This window comes from Coloeus monedula (assembly GCF_965178545.1).
Source record: "Coloeus monedula genome assembly, chromosome: 18".
In the NCBI taxonomy this organism is placed as follows: domain Eukaryota; kingdom Metazoa; phylum Chordata; class Aves; order Passeriformes; family Corvidae; genus Coloeus; species Coloeus monedula.
This window is the reverse complement of record NC_138798.1, coordinates 12345657-12363701: the sequence shown is the minus strand read 5'-3', so window position 1 is coordinate 12363701 and position 18045 is coordinate 12345657. Positions and strand designations below refer to the sequence as shown.

Below are 18045 nucleotides of genomic sequence, written 5' to 3'. Positions count from 1 at the left end.
GGGAGACCTCAGAGCTCCTTACAGTGCCTAAAGGGACTCCAGGAGAGCTGGAGAGGGACTGGGGACAAAGCATGGAGGGACAGGACACAGGGAATGGCTTCCCAGTGCCAGAGGACAGGGCTGGATGGGATCTTGGGAAGGAATTGTTCCCTGGGAGGGTGGGCAGGCCCTGGCACAGGGTGCCCAGAGCAGCTGTGGCTGCCCCTGGATCCCTGGCAGTGTCCAAGGCCAGGCTGGACATTGGGGCTTGGAGCAGCCTAGGACAGTGGAAGGCGTCCCTGCCCATGGCAGGGGTGGCACTGGATGGGCTTTAAGGTCCCTTCTAACCCAAACCATTCTGTGATTCTCGTTGTGGGGAGGGCCCGCGGCTCGGGGCGGCAGAGGCTCACCGGGCTGTCTGAAAGACCCCGCACCCGCCGTGACCCGCACCCGCCGCAGTGTCGAGGCTGCGGCCCCGGCCCGGCCCGAGGCTCCCCCTGCCCGCAGCCCGCCCAGGGCCGCGGCCGCCGCCATGGCAACGGGGCGGGCGGGCGCGCGAGGGGCGGGCGGGCGCGCGAGGGGCGGGCGGGCGCGCGAGGGGCGGGCGGGCGCGCGAGGGGCGGGCGGGCGCGCGAGGGGCGGGCGGGCGCGCGAGGGGCGGGCGGGCGCGCGAGGGGCGGGCGGGCGCGCGAGGGGCGGGCGGGCGCGCGAGGGGCGGGCGGGCGCGCGAGGGGCGGGCGGGCGCGCGAGGGGCGGGCGGGCGCGCGAGGGGCGGGCGGGCGCGCGAGGGGCGGGCGGGCGCGCGAGGGGCGGGCGGGCGCGCGAGGGGCGGGGCCGGGCTGTGGCGGGGAGCGCGGCAGTGCCGGGGTTGCAGTGGCCGCGGCCAACGGCCTCGGGGCCGTCATATCCCCGTACCTGCTTTTCCCTCCCCGGTCTGCCTTTCCCTCCCGGGGCCGCCAGCCCCCCGTGCCCGCCCTTCCCTCCGCGGTCCGCCTTTCCCAGTGTGCTTGCCTTTCCCTCCCGGTGCAGCTATCCCCACCGTGTGCGCCTTTCCCCTTAGTGCCGACACTCCCTGGTGCCGCTACCCGCCCTGTGTCCGCTTTTGCCCCCCGGTGCCGTCATGCCAGGCCCACCCTGCGGGTCCCCGCTCGACTACAAGACTGCCAAGTTCTCGCTGACGCGGAACCGGCGGGTGGGGCTGCTGCACCGGCTGCTGCAGCTGAGCGCACTTGGCTACTTGCTGGGGTAGGGACCCTGCCCTCGGGGGTGGCCGGTCCCTCCTGGGGTGGGGACACACCCCCAGCCCTAGGGCCCGGCCGGGAGTCCCTCAGAGCCCCCCGCCCCTCCGCAGGTGGGTGCTGCTGCTGCGGAAGGGGTACCAGGAGCGCGATGCGGCCCCGCGTGTCGCCATGGTCACCAAGGTGAAGGGGGCGGCGGCCGCCGAGGCCGCGGGCCGGCGGCTCTGGGACGCTGCGGATCTCACCTGGCCCCCGCAGGTACGGCCGGGCTCCGGGCGGGGGCAGGGAGGTCACACATGCGGTCAGTCACCTTGGCAAGGGGATGCCGCGGGTACCACTGGCCTCTCAAAGCCCTGGCAAGGGCATTATTGCCTGTTCCACCCATGGTGTCACAGGGCGTCCCCTTGGACCCACTCTGGTGTCAAGCGTCCCGTTGATGGCTTCTTCTTGCTTCCCAGGGAGAAAATGTGCTCTTCCTGGTGACCAATTTCATTGCCACAATCCAGCAAGCCCAAGGCACCTGCCCCGAGGTGAGTGAATGGAGCTGTCCCAGCCCGGCCTCACAGGGGTGGTGGATGGAGCTAGTGGTCCTGCTGCTCAGGGGAACCCAGTGGAAAACCAGATAACAGGAAAAAATGGATTTATATTACCACGAAACCCGATTCCCCTCATTCTCACTGCTTCATAGCTCTCCCCAGCTCATCTGCACTTTACTCTGTGACACCCGCATGAGCCAAGGTGTGTATCCACATGCTACCAGAACTGTTTGTGGTGGTCAGGACAGGGGACATGGGGCCTCACCAGGTCTGGATTCCTTGTGTGGTGACATTTTTATGACCATTCCAGGCTTTCTGCTGCCCTTGAACAAGGGGATGCTTTGACACACACTCCATGGATACCTGTGTCATGTTTCCTTGATAACTCCATGTTGCAGGACTAATGTCCATCTTAGTGTCCTGTTTTTAGGAGGAATGGAGCACAAGGTCTAGATGGTTTTCCAGCCAGCCAACACTAAATGGTATATGTTCTCTGGGAGAAATCTTCCCTTTAAGGCTGGAGTCAGGCCAGCTCCTCTGCTGAGCTCTCCCAGGCTGGACCCAGCTCAGCAGATGGGAGCAAATGTCCTTTAAGCTGAGCCACTGCTGGCACATTGTACCCAAGCCAAGCACCAATTGTCCTAATGGTCCCTTCAGCTCCTGCTGTGGCCAAATGCTGCAGAGGAGGAGAAACACCGGGTCTGGGTTGGGGAAAATGGCACAAATGATCCATCTTTAAAATGTTGAGAACTCCTAAAGTCCTAACAGTGGGGAAGACAAGTGCTGTAGGGCATTTCGGGTTTCTCACAGGCAGCCGTGGGCACCTCTAGATGCTGGGTTTGCAGTGTGCAAGCCAAGGACACACAGAGCTGAGGATTTCATTCTGTTCCAGAGGTGGGATGTATGTGGGTGCCTGTCCCAGCCTACACCCCATGCTGATCTCTAGGAGTTCCTCATTTCCTGGCACTGGGGCTGTAGATGACATTCATATTTGGAAAACTTTGAATATTTAGCAGTGGCAGCTACTGGCTCTGCAGGGAGTTTGAGCTGTCTTAATATTCTCGATGACCAGAGTATTTGGTGCTGGCGGACAGTGGCAGCTACTGGCTCTGCAGGGAGTTTGAGCTGTCTTAATATTCTCGATGACCAGAGTATTTGGTGCTGGCGGACAAGTGTGTCTGTGGCCAGAGGCAGCACCAAACATGAGCCGAGCTGTTTCAGCAGCTGTACATGCACTTAAAACTTTGCATCCTTTTATCCCCTTATGTTCCAGTGTTTGTGTTCCTTTTCAGACTACCTAGTTCCCTTCTTCCCATGCCTTCTCTTCCTCCCCTAAATAACCCATTCCCTGTAAACACCCTGTGCAATCCTGAGATGTTCTCCTGCATCCCATAATGACTCCAGACCCCTAGGTAGAGCCCACCCAGCCCAAAGATGCTACTCCTCAGATCACGTTGGTGGGGTTTACACCTGAATGAGGGGCTGGGGCTGTCCTGGGTCAGCCCGGGCAAGGCCTGCACAGACCCCGACTTCTTACTCCATAACTGGGGATTCCCCACCTGCCTTTGGGCCTCTGTGTCCCCCAGGGCTTGGGGAGGTGGGTTTCTGATGAGCTGCTGACTCCTGTCATGGCCTGGGGGAGGTGTTAGTGGTGTTTCCCCAACTACATAATCTCTCTGTGTTTGAATAAGAGGTTTTTACTGCTCCTGACAATCAGGTAGGTCCAGAGTAAGGGTGAAGCTTTCCCTGTCTCTTGTAAAACTTGTGTTATGCTGGATTTAGGGTCTACTAAGCTCTCCCCCAGGGAGTTCATTACGGTACTTTACAAGGTGTTTAATGGGCTCAGTCATTAAGGCCCTTGTGAACCCCTCTGTGCTGATTCCCAGTTCCATCTGAAAGGTCTGAGGTAGCTCCTGAGGCTTCCTCTGCCTCCGAGAAACAGGATGCAAATGCTCTGGAGAGCATGGAGATAGGCAGGAAGGGTTGGCCCTTGGACATGCCTCTCTTCTGACTGGCTAGAGGCTGGTGACTGTTCTCTAGTTGTTTGGGAAGCACTTGGAGAAGCAGGAGCAGCAGTGCAGCAATGCGGGGGGGAGTGACAGCATGGCCTCAGGTAGCTGCACAGCATAGTGACCGCGCTTCTCTCTGTCCCTCCCAGAGCCCCTCTGTCCTCGACGGGTTGTGCACAGAAGACGCAGATTGTCCCATGGGAAACCCTGTGGTCCATGGCAATGGTACTGGGTGTTTTGCTAAAGAAACAAAATCCTAGAATGGTTTGGGTTAAAAAGGAACTTAAAGCTCATCCTGTTCCACCCCCTGCCATGGGCAGGGACACCTCCCACTATCCCAGGCTGCTCCAAGCCCACTCCAGCCTGGCTTTGGACACTGCCAGGGATCCAGGGGCAGCCACAGCTGCTCTGGGCACCCTGTGCCAGGGCCTCCCCACCCTCACAGGGAGGAATTCCTTCACAATATCCCATCCATCCCTGCCCTCTGGCAGTGGGAAGCCATTCCCTGTGTCCTGTCCCTCCATGCCTTGTCCCAAGTCCCTCTCCAGCTCTCCTGGAGCCCCTCTAGGCATTGGAAGGAGCTCTGAGGTCTCCCCAAAGTCTTCTCCAGGTGGTCAGCCCCAGCTCTCTCAGCCTGTCTTATATTGTCTCGCTTCTAGGGATAAAAACTGGGAAATGTTTGATGTTCAACGCCACCTGTTCCACCTGTGAGATCTATGGCTGGTGCCCTGTGGAGAATGGCACCCTGCCCAGGTAATCACACATGAGGAGACAGCAGGTGTTGGGAGCTTTGGCTCCTTCCCCTCTGTGTTAACCAGGAGCCTGACCACACTCGCCCAAGGGGCAGCCAGGCTCAGGGAGACCTTTGACATTGACCTCCTGGTCAGTTAAACTCAGAGGACTTCACCCAAGAGCATTTCTTGCACCTGTCCATTGTAGCCAAAATCCTGGGTTTGCAGGAGAGACTGCAGAGCTCAGGAAATGGGGCCTTGGCCACTGTGCAAGACTTGACTTCATTGGTGGTTGTTTTCTAGGAAACTTCTTCTGGCCGAGACGGAGAATTTCACTCTTTTTATAAAAAATACTGTCCACTTCACCAAATTTAACTTCTCCAAGTAAGTACAGCACTTCCCAGATGGGCTGAGCATGCAGCCTGGTCCAGCCTTGGCATTGAGCCTGTCATGGGGCTGGGGAGCTGAGGCTTGTGGAGCCAGTGGCACCCAGGGCAGGTGGTGCTGGGGCAGTTAGGGCAGGGGGCAGTTAGGGCAGGGCAGGTGTTGAGGTGAATACAGGTCACTTCAGCTGTGCTGAGTGTACCACTCTAAGAGCAGTGGGATGGGGACACCTCAGAGAGAGGGACTAATGTCCATCTGCCGATGTAGAGCACTGTGGGGAGCAGGACAAGGCCAGCCATTCCCAAGCTCTCATCTGGGAGTGAAACTGATATTTTTGTCTTTCGGTGATTGCAAAGTGGTTTCACAGAAGGCAAGTAAAGGGCTGCATTGGCCCCATGGCCCCAGGCACGCTGACTGTGCTGCTGTACCATGGCAGGAGATGTGGCATGAACTGTCCCTGCTGTCACCCCTGGAGCACTGACTAGAGCTGGGTGCTGGAAAGAAACAGAGGAGCACAAAGAGGCAGAAGGGAAGGCCATGGTACATGCTATAGAGGATAACCCCATGTGTGATTCCTCTGGGCTGGTTTTTCTCCACCCTCTCTCCATCTGAGACTTTAGGCGAGGCATTGACTGTCCTCCCACCAATGCAGGAGCACTGGGGGGCCCAATCCAATGAGAGGGTCCCCTTTTCAGTCCTACAGCTGGGCTCTATGACCTCCTACACCCCTGCCCCCCTCTCTCCTGTCTCAGGTGCAACACTTTACAAACTACTGACCCCAGCTATTTCAAGACCTGCACATATGATCCAATCTTCAACCCCTCCTGCCCTGTGTTCCGTGTCCGTGACATGGTGGAGGCAGCTGGAGAGAACTTTGGAGACCTTGCACTACTGGTACTTGTTTTTTTATATGAGTATGGAAGATGACTCGAAATTCCCCAAGGATGTGAGCAAGAGGCAGAGGACTGACCTGAAATGCTAAGGGAATATGTGATCTGGGAATGTCTGAACAGTTAATAACTCAGCCAATCTGATCCCATGCTTCTGGAATAAAATATGTTTTGCAGGGGGGAAGCATCAGAGTTCTTATCGAGTGGAACTGTGACCTGGACCATGCCGCTGCCCAGTGCCAGCCACAGTACTCCTTCAGCCTGCAGGACACAAGGTACAATTTCAGGTGAGGATGCTGGGACAGTAGCAACACAGGCCTGTTGGGATCACATGGCAGTTGTTTGAGATTTCAGCTCTGATGGATGCTCTGAAAGGCACAGGGAGGACAGGAAGTTTGCCTCGGTCAGTTCACAAATTACACTGAGCTGGGTGGGAGTGTGGATCTGCTGGAGGGCAGGAAGCTCTGCAGAGCGATCTGGACAGGCTGGATCCATGGGCCAAGGCCAGTGGTGTGAGGTTCAACAAGGTCAAGTGCCAGGTCCTGTCTTGGGGTCAGAACAACGCTGTGGAATGCTCCAGGCTGGATCAGGGTGGCTGGAAAGCTGCAGGCAGAAAAGGACCGGAAGGTGAACATGAGCCCTGGTGTGCCCAGATGGGCAAGAGGCCAAGGCCACCTGATTTGTGCCAGCCCTGATGTGGCAGCAGGGCCAGGGCAGTGCCTGTCTCCTGTGCTGGCATCGCTGAGACACCTCCAGTGCTGGGGCAGATCTGGGTCCTTCGTGACAAGAGAGACCTGGAGGGGCTGGAGCGTGTCCAGGGAAGGGAAGGGAGCTGGGAAGGGGCTGGAGCCCCAGGAGCGGCTGAGGGAGCTGGGAAAGGGGCTCAGCCTGGAGCAAAGGAGGCTCAGGAGGGACCTTGTGGCTCTGCACAACTCCCTGACAGGAGGGGGCAGCCGGGGGGGTCGGGCTCTGCTCCCAGGGAACAGGGACAGGAGGAGAGGGAACGGCCTCAAGTTGCACTAAGGGAGTGTTTAGATTGGATATTAGAGAAAATCTTTTCACTGAAAGGTTTGTCCAACCCTGGTGCAGCTGCCCAGAGTAATGGTGGAGTCCCTATCCCTGGAGGGATTTAAAAGCTGTGTAGATGTGGCACCTGGGGACATGGTTTAGTGCTGGGTTAATTGGTTGGACTTAATGATCTTAGAGGCCTTTTCCAATGATTCTGTAATTCCAAGACAATGGGGAATGGTAACTCAGGGCAGGGCCTGTCAGTACGGGGATGGTGTGGCAGTTCTCACACTTTGTAGCTCTGTTGTGTTTGGAGCTGAGCAGGGCATTACCTGCTTGAGGGCAAGGACCTGTGACTGTCCCCACCTGAACTCCCAGTGGAGCTGCGTGCTCCCAGTGACCCAGACTGGGTGCTGAGGGGATGCTGATGCCCTGCTGTTGGTGCCAGTGAGTCATCGCAGCACGTGTATGCCCAGTTCCCAGCCTGGAGGACACCCAAGAACCCACAGGTCCAGCAGTCCTTTGGCACTGGCACCCCCTTCCCTCCCTGCCTGCACAGAGCTGCCTTTCTGAGCCATGCCCAATGTTTTCCCACAGAACTGCCTCCTACTACTGGGGCTCTCAGCAGCAGCTCTACCGGAACTTGCTGAAGCTTTATGGGATCCGCTTCGACATCTCCGTGCACGGCCAGGTACCATGAGCGCCTCAGCCCCAGGGCTGACTCCTCACACCACTGCTCCCACTCTACCCCCGTGGCTTTCTGCTACTGCCACTTCTCCCCACCTGAGTGAGCTCTTGACCTCTTTCCAGAGTTTTCTAAGCAGAGCAGAAGAAAACAGTCTCTCTCATTTGAGGAAAAACCTTTTGGTAACGCCCTAAGGAGAGAGATTTCCCTCACTGAGGGTCTGACATGGGGGCTGTGAAGTGTTCTGTAGGCAAGGTGAGATGGTTTGGGCTTGTGGGCCTCTCTCTCTGAGGGTCTTATGGTGGGAGCACCCTGACAAAGATCAACCTGAACTCTGCTGAACTGGGACAATTAATCCCTTCTTGATTAAAAGTAACCTCAGGGGGAAAAGGTGTGGTGTGATCAAGGCTGGACATGCCCCAGCCATGTGCACTGAGAGCCCAGAAACCCCCTGTGTCCTGGACTCATTCCCAGCAGTGTGGGCAGGGGGTAAGGGGGGATTCTGCCCCTCTGCTCTGCTCAGGTGCAGTGCTGCCTCCAGCTCTGGTGTCCCCAACACCAGAAGGATTTGGAGCTGCTAGAGTGAGCCCAGAGGAGGCCACGGAGATGCTCCAGGGGCTGGAGCCCCTCGGCTCTGAAGCCAGGCTGGGAGAGCTGGGGGTGCTCACCCGGAGAGGAGAAGGCTCCAGGGAGACCTCAGAGCCCCTTCCAGGGACTAAAGGGGCTCCAGGAGAGCTGGAGAGGGACTGGGGACAGTCCATGGCATGGAGGGACAGGACACAGGGAATGGCTTCCCACTGCCAGAGGGCAGGGATGGATGGGATATTGGGAAGGAATTGTTCCCTGGGAGGGTGGGCAGGCCCTGGCACAGGGTGCCCAGAGCAGCTGTGGCTGCCCCTGGATCCCTGGCAGTGTCCAAAGCCAGGCTGGAGTGGGCTTGGAGCAGCCTGGGACAGTGGGAGGTGTCCCTGCCCATGAGATGAGCTTTAAGGTCCCTTTCAACCCAAACCGTTCCATGCTTCCATGATTGTTGATGCTACTCTGTGCAGCATCACTCACAAACTCAGTGCTTAGCTTTCCAAAGAGGGAGCCTGTGCTGAGAGCACTTCCCACAGTGAGAGATGTCTACAGCTGGTCTTTTGTGCTCAGTAGTGCCCTTTGCACCTAAAGAAGATGAAGCACAGAGTGCAGGACAGGGTGCACCACTTCTAGGCAGAGAGAGCAGGTCCAGGAGCTGTGGAGCAGGAGAGAACAGCTGGAAGAGAAACCACCAGACTCATTTGTGTAGGGAGGAACACGTGACATCGGGATCATGTTTGCTGGGATGTGGTTCCATGGGTGGCAGCTGCAGCAAGAGGGAGGTGCCTGCTGTGCCTGCAGGAGCAGGTGGGTCACAGTAACCTCTGCTGCCTCCAGGTCATCAGGCACCTCAGTCCCTTCTTTGACAGCCCAAGGAGGTTGGAGTCGGCACAGCAGTAGTTCCTACAAGTGGGCATGGGGAAATATCCCTGGATCCTTCTGACTTTGAGCACGCTGCCCCGCAAGGCTCAGCCCATACCCTTCTCACCCCTCTGACCTGCTCTCTTACCCCTCCCCTGTTTCTCACCAGGCTGGGAAGTTCAGCATTGTTCCTACTGCCGTGAGCTTTGGCACCAGCATCGCCTTCTTTGGTGCTGTGAGTACTTCAGATACCCTCTTTTCCTTTGATCTGTGGCTTGGGATTTGCCACTTCTCAGTTGTTTCCCTGCTTGTCTGGGCATAAGGCTTCCTTAGTGCCAGCCAGCACAGAGGGGAGATGGTCTGGCAGGGTGTCAGCTCAGGTTTCCCTGTGACCATTAGTAATGACACCACTGGATCGGGATCCTGAGTGCTGTCTGGGTCACATCTCATGGAGGTCAGGTTTTCTTGTGGATCCTGGGACAGAGCATCACTGGGGTGCTGCTGGCAGGAGAGAGCAGCTGCTCTCTGCTTCTCCTCCACCTCTGAAGAGACTCAGTGTTCTGTCACCATGGTGGGGCAGCCCCTTATAGAGCCCTCCTGTGGCTCTTCCTTTCTAGCAGAGAAACAGGGAGGTCCCCCACCTGCCCCCCTTTCCTCCCTGACATGTTTGTCCCAGTCCATATGTGACTGTGAGGGTGGTGGAACAGCCCTCCCTGTCCATCCATTGCAGCCTGGGGATCCTGTCTGACCTTCTCTGCAGCTCCTGAGACCAGGCTGGGTCAGAGAGGAGCCAGTGGAGCTGGCTGGAGGCAGGGCTGGCTCACTGCCCCAGCAAATGCCCACAGCTGGCTGCAGGGCTCAGTAGGAGCTAGGATGGAAGGCCAGGCATTCCTGTGGGAAGTTTCCTGTCTTCAACTTTTGTTTGTCTCCAGGCTACAATGGTCTGTGACCTGGTTCTGCTCTACCTGGATGCAAAGGCTGACCTTTATTGGAAGGAGAAGTTTGAGGAGGTAAGGATAGGGCCACATGGGAGAGAAGAGGTTTTTGAAGTGAATAATTTTGGATTTAATTATTTTCTGCCCTTTGGTTAAAACTCACTTCCCAAGATCAGGGAAAAACCTGGTGGAGCAGCTCTGAGTCTCCAACTTTTGGGCTTGGTTGCCAGTCTGAACTGAGAGAGGGATCCCGCTGGTGCCGGGAGTCAGGGAAAGTTGCACCATGACCTCAGCTGCTGTTAAGACATCAATGGGTCCCCATGGAGACCTTACATGGAAAACTGACCCAGCTCTATGTTTATTCACCCTCTTCCAAATGGAATCTGTTGGGACTCTGTGCAGAGAGAGGCCAGCTCTTCAGAGCACATCCCATTCTGTGGTTCATTGACAGGTTTATATGCCAAGCATGATTCTGTTGTGAGAATTCACTGCCCTGGTGAATCAGGGAGTCACAGGGAAGCCCCTACAGACCAGAAGAGCTGGCAGCCCTGCCTCAGGTCATCTCCAGCTTTGTCTGGCCAAGTCTTTGGAGCCTCTGAGGACTGAGATCCCCCATCTCCTGGTGAACTGTCCCCAGGATGCACCATCCTATGGGGGGGGGGGGGGAATATTCCTAATGCCTGATCTCAAATCCAGACTACAGTGGGGGTCCTGGACAGTGCAGCTGGTTGCATGAGACCAAGCAGAGTAGCCCAGGGCTGTCTGGGCTGTCTCCATGCCTGTTGTATACTGATGTCCCTGTTCATTCTGCAGGCAAAACCCCCTAAAGGTAAGCCTGAGGCCGCAGCTTAGGGACATCAGGAATGCTCCACCGCAAACACCCTTCCCTCCAGAGCCACCTCCAGGTAGATGTGATGGGGGCATGGCTGCAGCCCCGGTGGAGGTGGGCCAGTCCTGGCCCAGGTGGGCACTGCTGCAGTTAGGGTCTGCCTTTGCTGGAGAAGCACAGGCAGCAGCAGCAGTTCTTGGCTCCAGGGCACAAAGACATCCCAGGGGCAGCTCGCAGCACTGACAGCCGGTGCTGGAGCAGAGCTGCCCACGGAGGTGCCCCAGAACCAGAGCATGTTGGAGAGCAGCTGGTCCTGCTTGGCACAAGAGGCTTAAAGCATTTTGCAATTCTCCATGTTCCAATGGCCATGGGCCTTGATTTCCCTTAAAAAACAGGGATGCAATGGAATAAAGCTGTTCTGGAAGCAGGAGGAGGCTCTGCTCTGTCTCTAGCCCTGGAGGGACTGTAAGGTTGTGGAGTGCTGCTCTTGCACCTCGTGGCACCCTGCATGCTTCCAGTTGGGATGGCTTCATGTGGGCCACCTGGATTCTCAGAACCTCTCTGGGAAGCTCAGGAGCTGAGCTTAAGGTTCCAGCCCTGGGCTGGTACTTCCTAGGGGTATGCAGTGGTTCCTGCACCCTGGTTCCTGCCTCTTGCCAGGGCTGATGCTCAGTGAGGACAGGCACAGCCCTGGGGTGAGCCGGAACGTTTCAGTGGGACTGACCCGTCACTCCCACTTTTCCCAGGGTGTGTTGGCTGGTGCAGGGCAGGGATCAGCTGAGCTGTGCCTGCGTGCTGCTCTGGAGGCTCCACAAGGCTCAAAAACAGTGTCTGTGGGTTCAAGCACCCTTTAATGCTCCCAGCCAGGACCAGCTGTGTGGAGTGGAGGGGTCCTGCAGCATCTCCCCATCTCAGCTGCGTGTCCCCCTGTGTCCCCCAGCTCCAGCCGGCCCCTTCCACCCTCCTGGAACTGCCGCAGATAGAACTGTGCCGCCAGCTGCTTGGTCATGGTCCTCAGCGCCAGGAAGGCAGCCACGATCTCGATGAGGAGGAAGGCTAGGAACAAGCTGTGCATGGGCACCTCCAGCGGCAGGTGGATAACCTGGCTATCCGTCAGCAGGAAGAGCAGGAGGGGCAGCTGGATCAGGAAGGAGAGGAGCAGGAACCCAGCCAGCTCGGGCACCTGCAGGAGCAGAACCTGCTGAGATAGGGCAAGGAGGTAGCGGTGGGCTGGGGGGACCCTCCTGTGCTCCTGGAGCTCCCTGCATCAGCCACTGCTGGCCTTGGCACCTGGAGACTGGGGATGTCCCTGCCACACACAGCTGTGGCCAGATGCTGTCAAATCCCCCCAGTGCTGAAGGGTTACATGGGAGGGATACAACAGGAGGGCAAGTGGGTCCCCTTCATTCCCTCTCTCCAGATCCTGCCTGCACCCACAATTCTCTTCTAGGACAGCTCCACGCAGAACTCCAGAGGAAGGACAGTGATGGGCACTTGGGTCCCAAGTGAGGGGACATCCAGCTCCCCCAGCTGGGCTGATCCTCACTGAGCACAGGGGGCTTCATGGCCAGGGCAGGCAGTGCTTACCTTCTCCTGGAGGTTCCCCAGGTAGCCCAGGTAGAGGCGGGAGCCCTCAGCCAGTGAGAGGATGAGGAAGGCTGTGACCAGCAGGAGCTGGTAGTGCCAAGGCAGCAGGTGGTACTGTAATGGGGGCACAGCCTTGTCACAGTCCAGCTGTCCAGTTTCCCTCTCCTTGTGTACCATTCCCTGCTCTCCATGCCCAGATCCCTGTGCCCTCCTCCCCATACCCAGCTGCCCATGCTCTGCCAGCTCTCAGCATGCTGGTGCCCAGCTCTGCCTACTCTTCCCCCCTGGTTTAACTGTTCCTACCTGGAAAGTTCATGATTTCCATCTCTGGCAGACAGAGATGAGCAATCTTGTCTCATGGGGGTCAGGGCATTTTGGGGATCCATTAATTCTCAAGAGGCTCCTCTGTCCCCTGCCTAATTTGTCCCCCACCCAAGCCCAGGGAGACTTGGCAGGAGCAGCTCCCCCCACTGCCATGTGCCCCATAGGATGGTACCTTCAGGTGCAGCATAATCCCCTCAGCCAGGCACCACACCGAGAAGTAGTAGACGTTGAAGTAGAGCATCACCTGGAGGGGCAGGCTGGACAGCACCTCATGAGCTAGGCAGGATGGGCAGGGATGGGCAGGCTGCTCATCAGCTCCGGGGTCCCCCTGCCCAGAGGGACCCCCCCTCATAGCTTGTGGAGGGGAGCAACAGCCCCTGGGTCCCACAAACAGCTGATTGCAGCAAATGTTATTTTTGCTCCCGTCCTTGGTGGGTGGGTTCAGGGACCCTTTGGGTGCTCCTGGCTCAGAGGCACCCAGGTGCTTTGGTGATGTGCTGAGCAGGGTCACAGTGATGGACAGCCCCTGTCCCCAAGCCCCCTCCGCAGAGCCCCTCTGCCCATACCTGGCTGATAGGTGTGGGCAGTGCCGCTATCCCATGTCTTGTTGTTGATGAAGAGGGAGCCACTGAAGGCCACCAGGCCCCGGCGCAGGCTGGGGGGCAGCGGGGTGGGCACAGCCATGGATGGCAGCCGAGCCCTGCTCGCGCCAGCCCAGCTTAGCTGGGATTAGCCAGAAGGGAATCAATGGGATGACAGGCCAGGCTAATGCGCAGGGCCACGCGGCCATTGGCTCCCTGGGGACAGGGTTGCTGAGCTGGAAAGGAGATCTGAGGAAGGAGAATTCCCACCTTGGAACACAAAGCCTGTGCAGGAATCACAAGGAGGAATTGCAAGGAAGTCAAAAGTCACAGAGTATCTCCCCTCTGCAGCATCTTTAGGGGGTGACAGCAGGTTATACCTGTCACTGTGACTTGCAGCAACTGCACCCTCTCCCAGCCAGGCTCTATCAACACAAATACGGCTCAAAGACCCCTGACAGATGGGGATGCCTCATGAGAGGATGGTGCTTTTCATCTGAAATGCTTCTTCAAGGCCTCCAGGCTCATGAAGCATTTACCCATCACTGTGAGTTCCCCAAGCCCCATCCAGGCTCAGGAGTGCTGGGGACGGCAGCGAGGTATGATGTGTGAGGGGGTGGTTGAGCCAGAGGTGAATGACAGGAAAAGGGGATGATCCTTCAGGAACTTCAAGTTTAAAATCACAGAATTATTAAGGTGGGAAAAACCCTCTAAGATCATCAGGTAAAATCATTAACTCAGCACTGCTAGGGCCACCACTAAACCATGTCCCCAGGTGCCACATCTACACATTTCTTGAACACCTCCAGGGATAGGGACTCCACCACTGCCCTGGGCAGCCTGTGTAAGAGCTGGACAAACCTTTCCATGAAGAAATATTCCCTAATATCCAACCGGAACCTCCCCAGCCCAGCCTGAGGCCATTCCCTCTCCTCCTGTCCCTGTTCCCTGGGAGCAGAGCCCGACCCCCCCGGCTGCCCCCTCCTGTCAGGGACTTGTGCAGAGCCACAAGGTCCCCCCTGAGCCTCCTTTGCTCCAGGCTGAGCCCCTTTCCCAGCTCCCTCAGCCGCTCCTGGGGCTCCAGCCCCTTCCCAGCTCTGTTCCCTTCCCTGGACACGCTATGTAAGTGTCAGTCTTACACTGACACTGTTGAGTAGAACAGATCTGGTCTCACCTCATGATCTTCAGCCTCTAACTCACCCCATAAGGTGCATCAGAGAAGCTGCCTCAAATAGTGGGAGCAGGTGCTATAAATGGGATCCTTAAGGGCCAGGAATTGTCAAGGAACACAAGAAACCAAAGAAAGAGATGATTCTTTTCCTTGATAAAGCTAAAATGAAATTGCAGAGCTCATTGCCATATGCTGCCAAACCCTGAAAGCAGGGTTAGACTACCACCTGACTGGCTGAAGTTGTAGGATCACAGAATCACAGAGTGGTTTGGGTTGGAACAGACCTTAAAACTCATTCCACCCCCTGCCATGGGAAGGGACACCTTCCACTAGTCCAGGTTGCTCCAAGCCCCGTCCAACCTGGCCTTGGACACTTCCAGTGATCCAGGGGCAGCCACAGCTTCTCTGAGCACCCTGTGCCAGGGCCTCCCCACCCTCCCAGGAAAGAATTTCTTCACTATATCCCATCTTCTTCCCAATGTCCTAACCTGCCCTTGTCCTGTCCCTCCATCCCTTGTCCCAAGTCCCTCTCCAGCTCTCCTGGAGCCCCTTTAGTCCCTGGAAGGGGCTCTGAGCTCTCCCTGGAGCCTTCTCCTCTCCAGGTGAGCACCCCCAGCTCTCCCAGCCTGGCTCCAGAGCAAAGGGGCTCCAGCCCCTGGAGCATCTCTGTGGCCTCTTCTGGACTTGCTCCAGCAGCTCCAGGTGCTTCCTGTGCTGGGACCCTGGAGCTAGGTGCAGTTCTCCAAGTGGGGTCTCACCTGAGTGGGGCAGAGGCAAAGCCCCAGCTGTCCCCCAGGTCCTGCCAGCACACAGGCGAGACATGGGCAGGGTGACAGGCACAGCCCAGAATCTGAGGAGCAGGAGCTGGTGGAGAGCTCAGGATCTGGGGGCATCAAGTCTGCAAGGTGAGCAACCAAGATGATAACTGGGCAGTCTGGTGAAGATAACTGAGATGGGGCACTGCAGCTGGGGGTCACTGCATGTGCCACAGCCGGGCTCTCATGCCTCATGGGAGCAGGCAGTTTCTTAAGTAGAAATGGAAACTTTCTCTCCTGGCATGAGAGGTTGCAAGATGTGCCTGGAGAGGTGACAGAGAACACAACCCAGCCTTGCCCATGTGCCTGGACAGACTCACCACTAAGAAGCATTTGCCAAGGCACTGGATGAGGGGTCCCAGGTTTAACACCACCCCACACCTGTGAAGAGGAGCAATACCCATCTGAGCCAGCAGCCCCACCCCATGACCTGGCACATGTCCCAAGGAAAGCTACAGTCGTGACTGGAATTTCTTGTGTCACAGGTGATATTACCAGCCCTGGTTGAAACAATTCCTCTGTAAAAAGCAGGGAATGGGACTTGTTACCCCCACTGCAGCTGTAAACTGGGGCAGAAAGTCCTTCCTTGGCCCCTGAATGGTCTTCAGCCCTGTGCACATGGGGGTGATACCCATTTTATGCAGCTCATGCCCAGTACTGGATGAGGCAGCATCAGAGGCAAAGGAGGTCAAAAAGCATCTTCCTGAAAAACAAAGCACTCTGCTAGTGTGTCCCCAGTGTAGCCAAGTTGTGCTGGGGGAGCTGCCAGTCTCACCCAGCATGGAGTCAGAGAGCTTGGGGAAAATACAGAGCTCCAGGGAATATCACCTTGTGGTGCCCCAGAGTCCCCTGGCACTCCAGCTGGGTCTCCTGGGGAGCTGCCAAAGCCGAGTCCAACTATCTCACCAGCAGGACATGGGATAAAAAGCCAGATCTTTGTGGGTAGTGGGCAGAGCTGAGGCAGCACCTGGGCAGCTGCCTCCACCTGGGTAGTGCCCATGGCCCCAGGCCACTCTGGAAGAGCCCTGTCTGGGGCTCTGGGAGCTGAGCAGCCCCAGCCACCCCTGCCCTCAGAAGAGGACCTGGGGACAGAAACACTGACATTTGTCTTTTGGAACCTGAGATGAGACTTGCAAGTTCCCATCATTTTTTGGATCCAGTAGACACACAGTGGTCCTTGTTCATCACTATGTGCTGGAGTGTGCGCATCCTGCTACTGTCCCTCCTGGTCATTCCACCTGGGAAAAGCTTTGCGTGAAACCAGAGATGTGATAGACACTGGTGCACTTCTACCCAGGTGAGCTCTGAAAGAGTGGAAATAAATACAGGTGAGCTGGACACAGGTGGGAAGTCTCCAGAGAGGAGGTGCTTGAACAACCTGGCCAACCTGCATAGGTCACCCAAGGTCTTGGAAGGAATCAGAAATTACTCAGATCCCAAGAATAGTATTGCTTTAATTCATAGGGGGTGAATCAAATTAAAAATATAAATCCTCTTGTTTTGGACTCAGGGTAAAACACTGACTGCTGGGGAAGGAGTCACCCCCAGAACAAAGCACTGGAGTCTCTCCAACGGGGATCCTCAACCCCCACTCTGCTGGGCTGATGGCACAGGGCTGTGGCTGGCCAGGTCCACTCCTGAGCTGGAGACACGGCTCTTCTTCAGCATGGGGCAGGGAACAGGACAGCAGAGCACTGGCATAGTGGGCTGAGAAGTGCAGCCTTGCCACTACGCCAGACAAGTGACAGAGGATGGACAGTCAGAAATGTTCCTTCAGCTACTTTTCCTCGAATAACACCTCAGCAGCATCAGTGATCCCATGATAGTATTAAGGAGAGATATCCCAAGGCTGGCTGGAAGGGTGGCCACCCAGCCCAGGGCTGCAGCTGAGCCATCACAGCTTTCAGGTACCCCTGCTACCCCAGGAACGGACCAAGAACTGCCAGTTCCCCAGCCCAAGCTGAGCCCCCAGAGACAAGGGAATGCCTCTTGGCTGCTCCAGGACAGGAGATGCTGGGATGGGGACCAATGAGCTCCAGAGCCCTCAGCATGGTCAGGGACCCACCTCTGCTGGGGGCCTGCACAGGACCAGCCTGGACAACACAAGCACCAGCTGCACAGAGATCACCCAGTGTAACCCCATCTCCTGGCCCGCTCAGATGCCCCCTGGGGTGGGTGGGCACAGGGAGAGCTGTGGCAAACACTGCAGCCATGCAGGGAGGGAGCAGATGTCAGGCTCTGCAGGGATGCACATTGGAGCTCTGCTGGGAGCGAAGAGAAATTGGAAAGGAGCATCATGCATGAAAGCACAGGAGCAACCAAAGGCACTCGTGCTGCTGGGGTGAGGGGCATGCATGGGGCAGACCCGCCTGGGGACCCTCAGCCCGATGGCAGCATCCGGAGCCACATGGCACCCGTGCCCACTACCAGTGCCAAACCCCACGCTCTCTGGGGGCTGCTTTTCCAGCATTCCACAGCAATTGCAACAGCAGAGCCCCAGCCTAGCAGGCACAGGGGCAGAGGAGTGGTGGGAGATCCTCCTGGGAAGGTCAGTGCACAACGCCAGGCGTGGGTTCATCCAGGTCTCAAAGAAAAATGGCTGAGCCATGGGGTTCCCACCAGACCGTGGAGCTGCCATCCCATCTCCCCATGGCGAGTGCAGCATCAGGAGGGCTCAGCCATCAGCGGCGTTAGGAGCCTTTTCCTGTTAGCCAGGACATGTCTCCAGTTCTAAAAGAGAGAAAAACCACAGCACTGTGAGGGGTTTCTCAACATGCCCAGGGAAATGCTCTTGGTGTGCCTCAGTGCTAGTCCAGTACTTGGTGTTCATCCCAACACCCTGCTCCCTCCTCTGCCCTCACTCACCTGTCACTAAACTGTCCAAAAAGTCATCTGCAGATCCT

At 57.2% G+C, this 18045-nt stretch overlaps 3 protein-coding genes across 5 annotated transcripts in view; 1 reads left to right on the top strand and 2 right to left on the bottom strand.

Moving 5' to 3' along the window:
• Positions 1 to 1099: 1099 nt before the first annotated feature.
• On the top strand, positions 1100 to 10571 carry P2RX6 (purinergic receptor P2X 6; the record flags this gene model as incomplete). Its single annotated transcript, XM_082293433.1, is given in 13 exon segments — positions 1100 to 1224; positions 1331 to 1475; positions 1676 to 1747; positions 3912 to 3987; positions 4422 to 4515; positions 4797 to 4877; positions 5630 to 5771; positions 5945 to 6054; positions 7373 to 7466; positions 9070 to 9135; positions 9833 to 9910; positions 10287 to 10313; positions 10317 to 10571. Coding segments are annotated over 13 exon segments (1365 nt in total).
• Positions 10572 to 11514: 943 nt separating this feature from the next.
• On the bottom strand, positions 11515 to 13259 carry LOC309579879 (transmembrane protein 17B-like; the record flags this gene model as incomplete). The annotated part of the gene is made up of 4 exons (XM_082293432.1): positions 11515 to 11847; positions 12252 to 12365; positions 12748 to 12851; positions 13142 to 13259. The coding sequence occupies 4 exons, from the start codon at positions 13257 to 13259 to the stop codon at positions 11515 to 11517; spliced, it is 669 nt and encodes a 222-aa protein (XP_082149558.1).
• Positions 13260 to 17832: 4573 nt separating this feature from the next.
• AIFM3 (AIF family member 3) overlaps positions 17833 to 18045 on the bottom strand; it is a gene marked incomplete at both ends in the record, with an annotated part of 45847 nt that continues 45634 nt past the window's right edge. For 2 of the 3 annotated variants that reach the window (XM_082293448.1, XM_082293449.1), the window contains one exon: positions 17833 to 17872. In XM_082293448.1, coding sequence (XP_082149574.1) covers positions 17833 to 17872 — 40 coding nt within the window. Of the gene's footprint in view, positions 17897 to 18045 lie in introns of all 3 variants that reach the window. The other variant, XM_082293447.1, reaches the window with a different exon arrangement.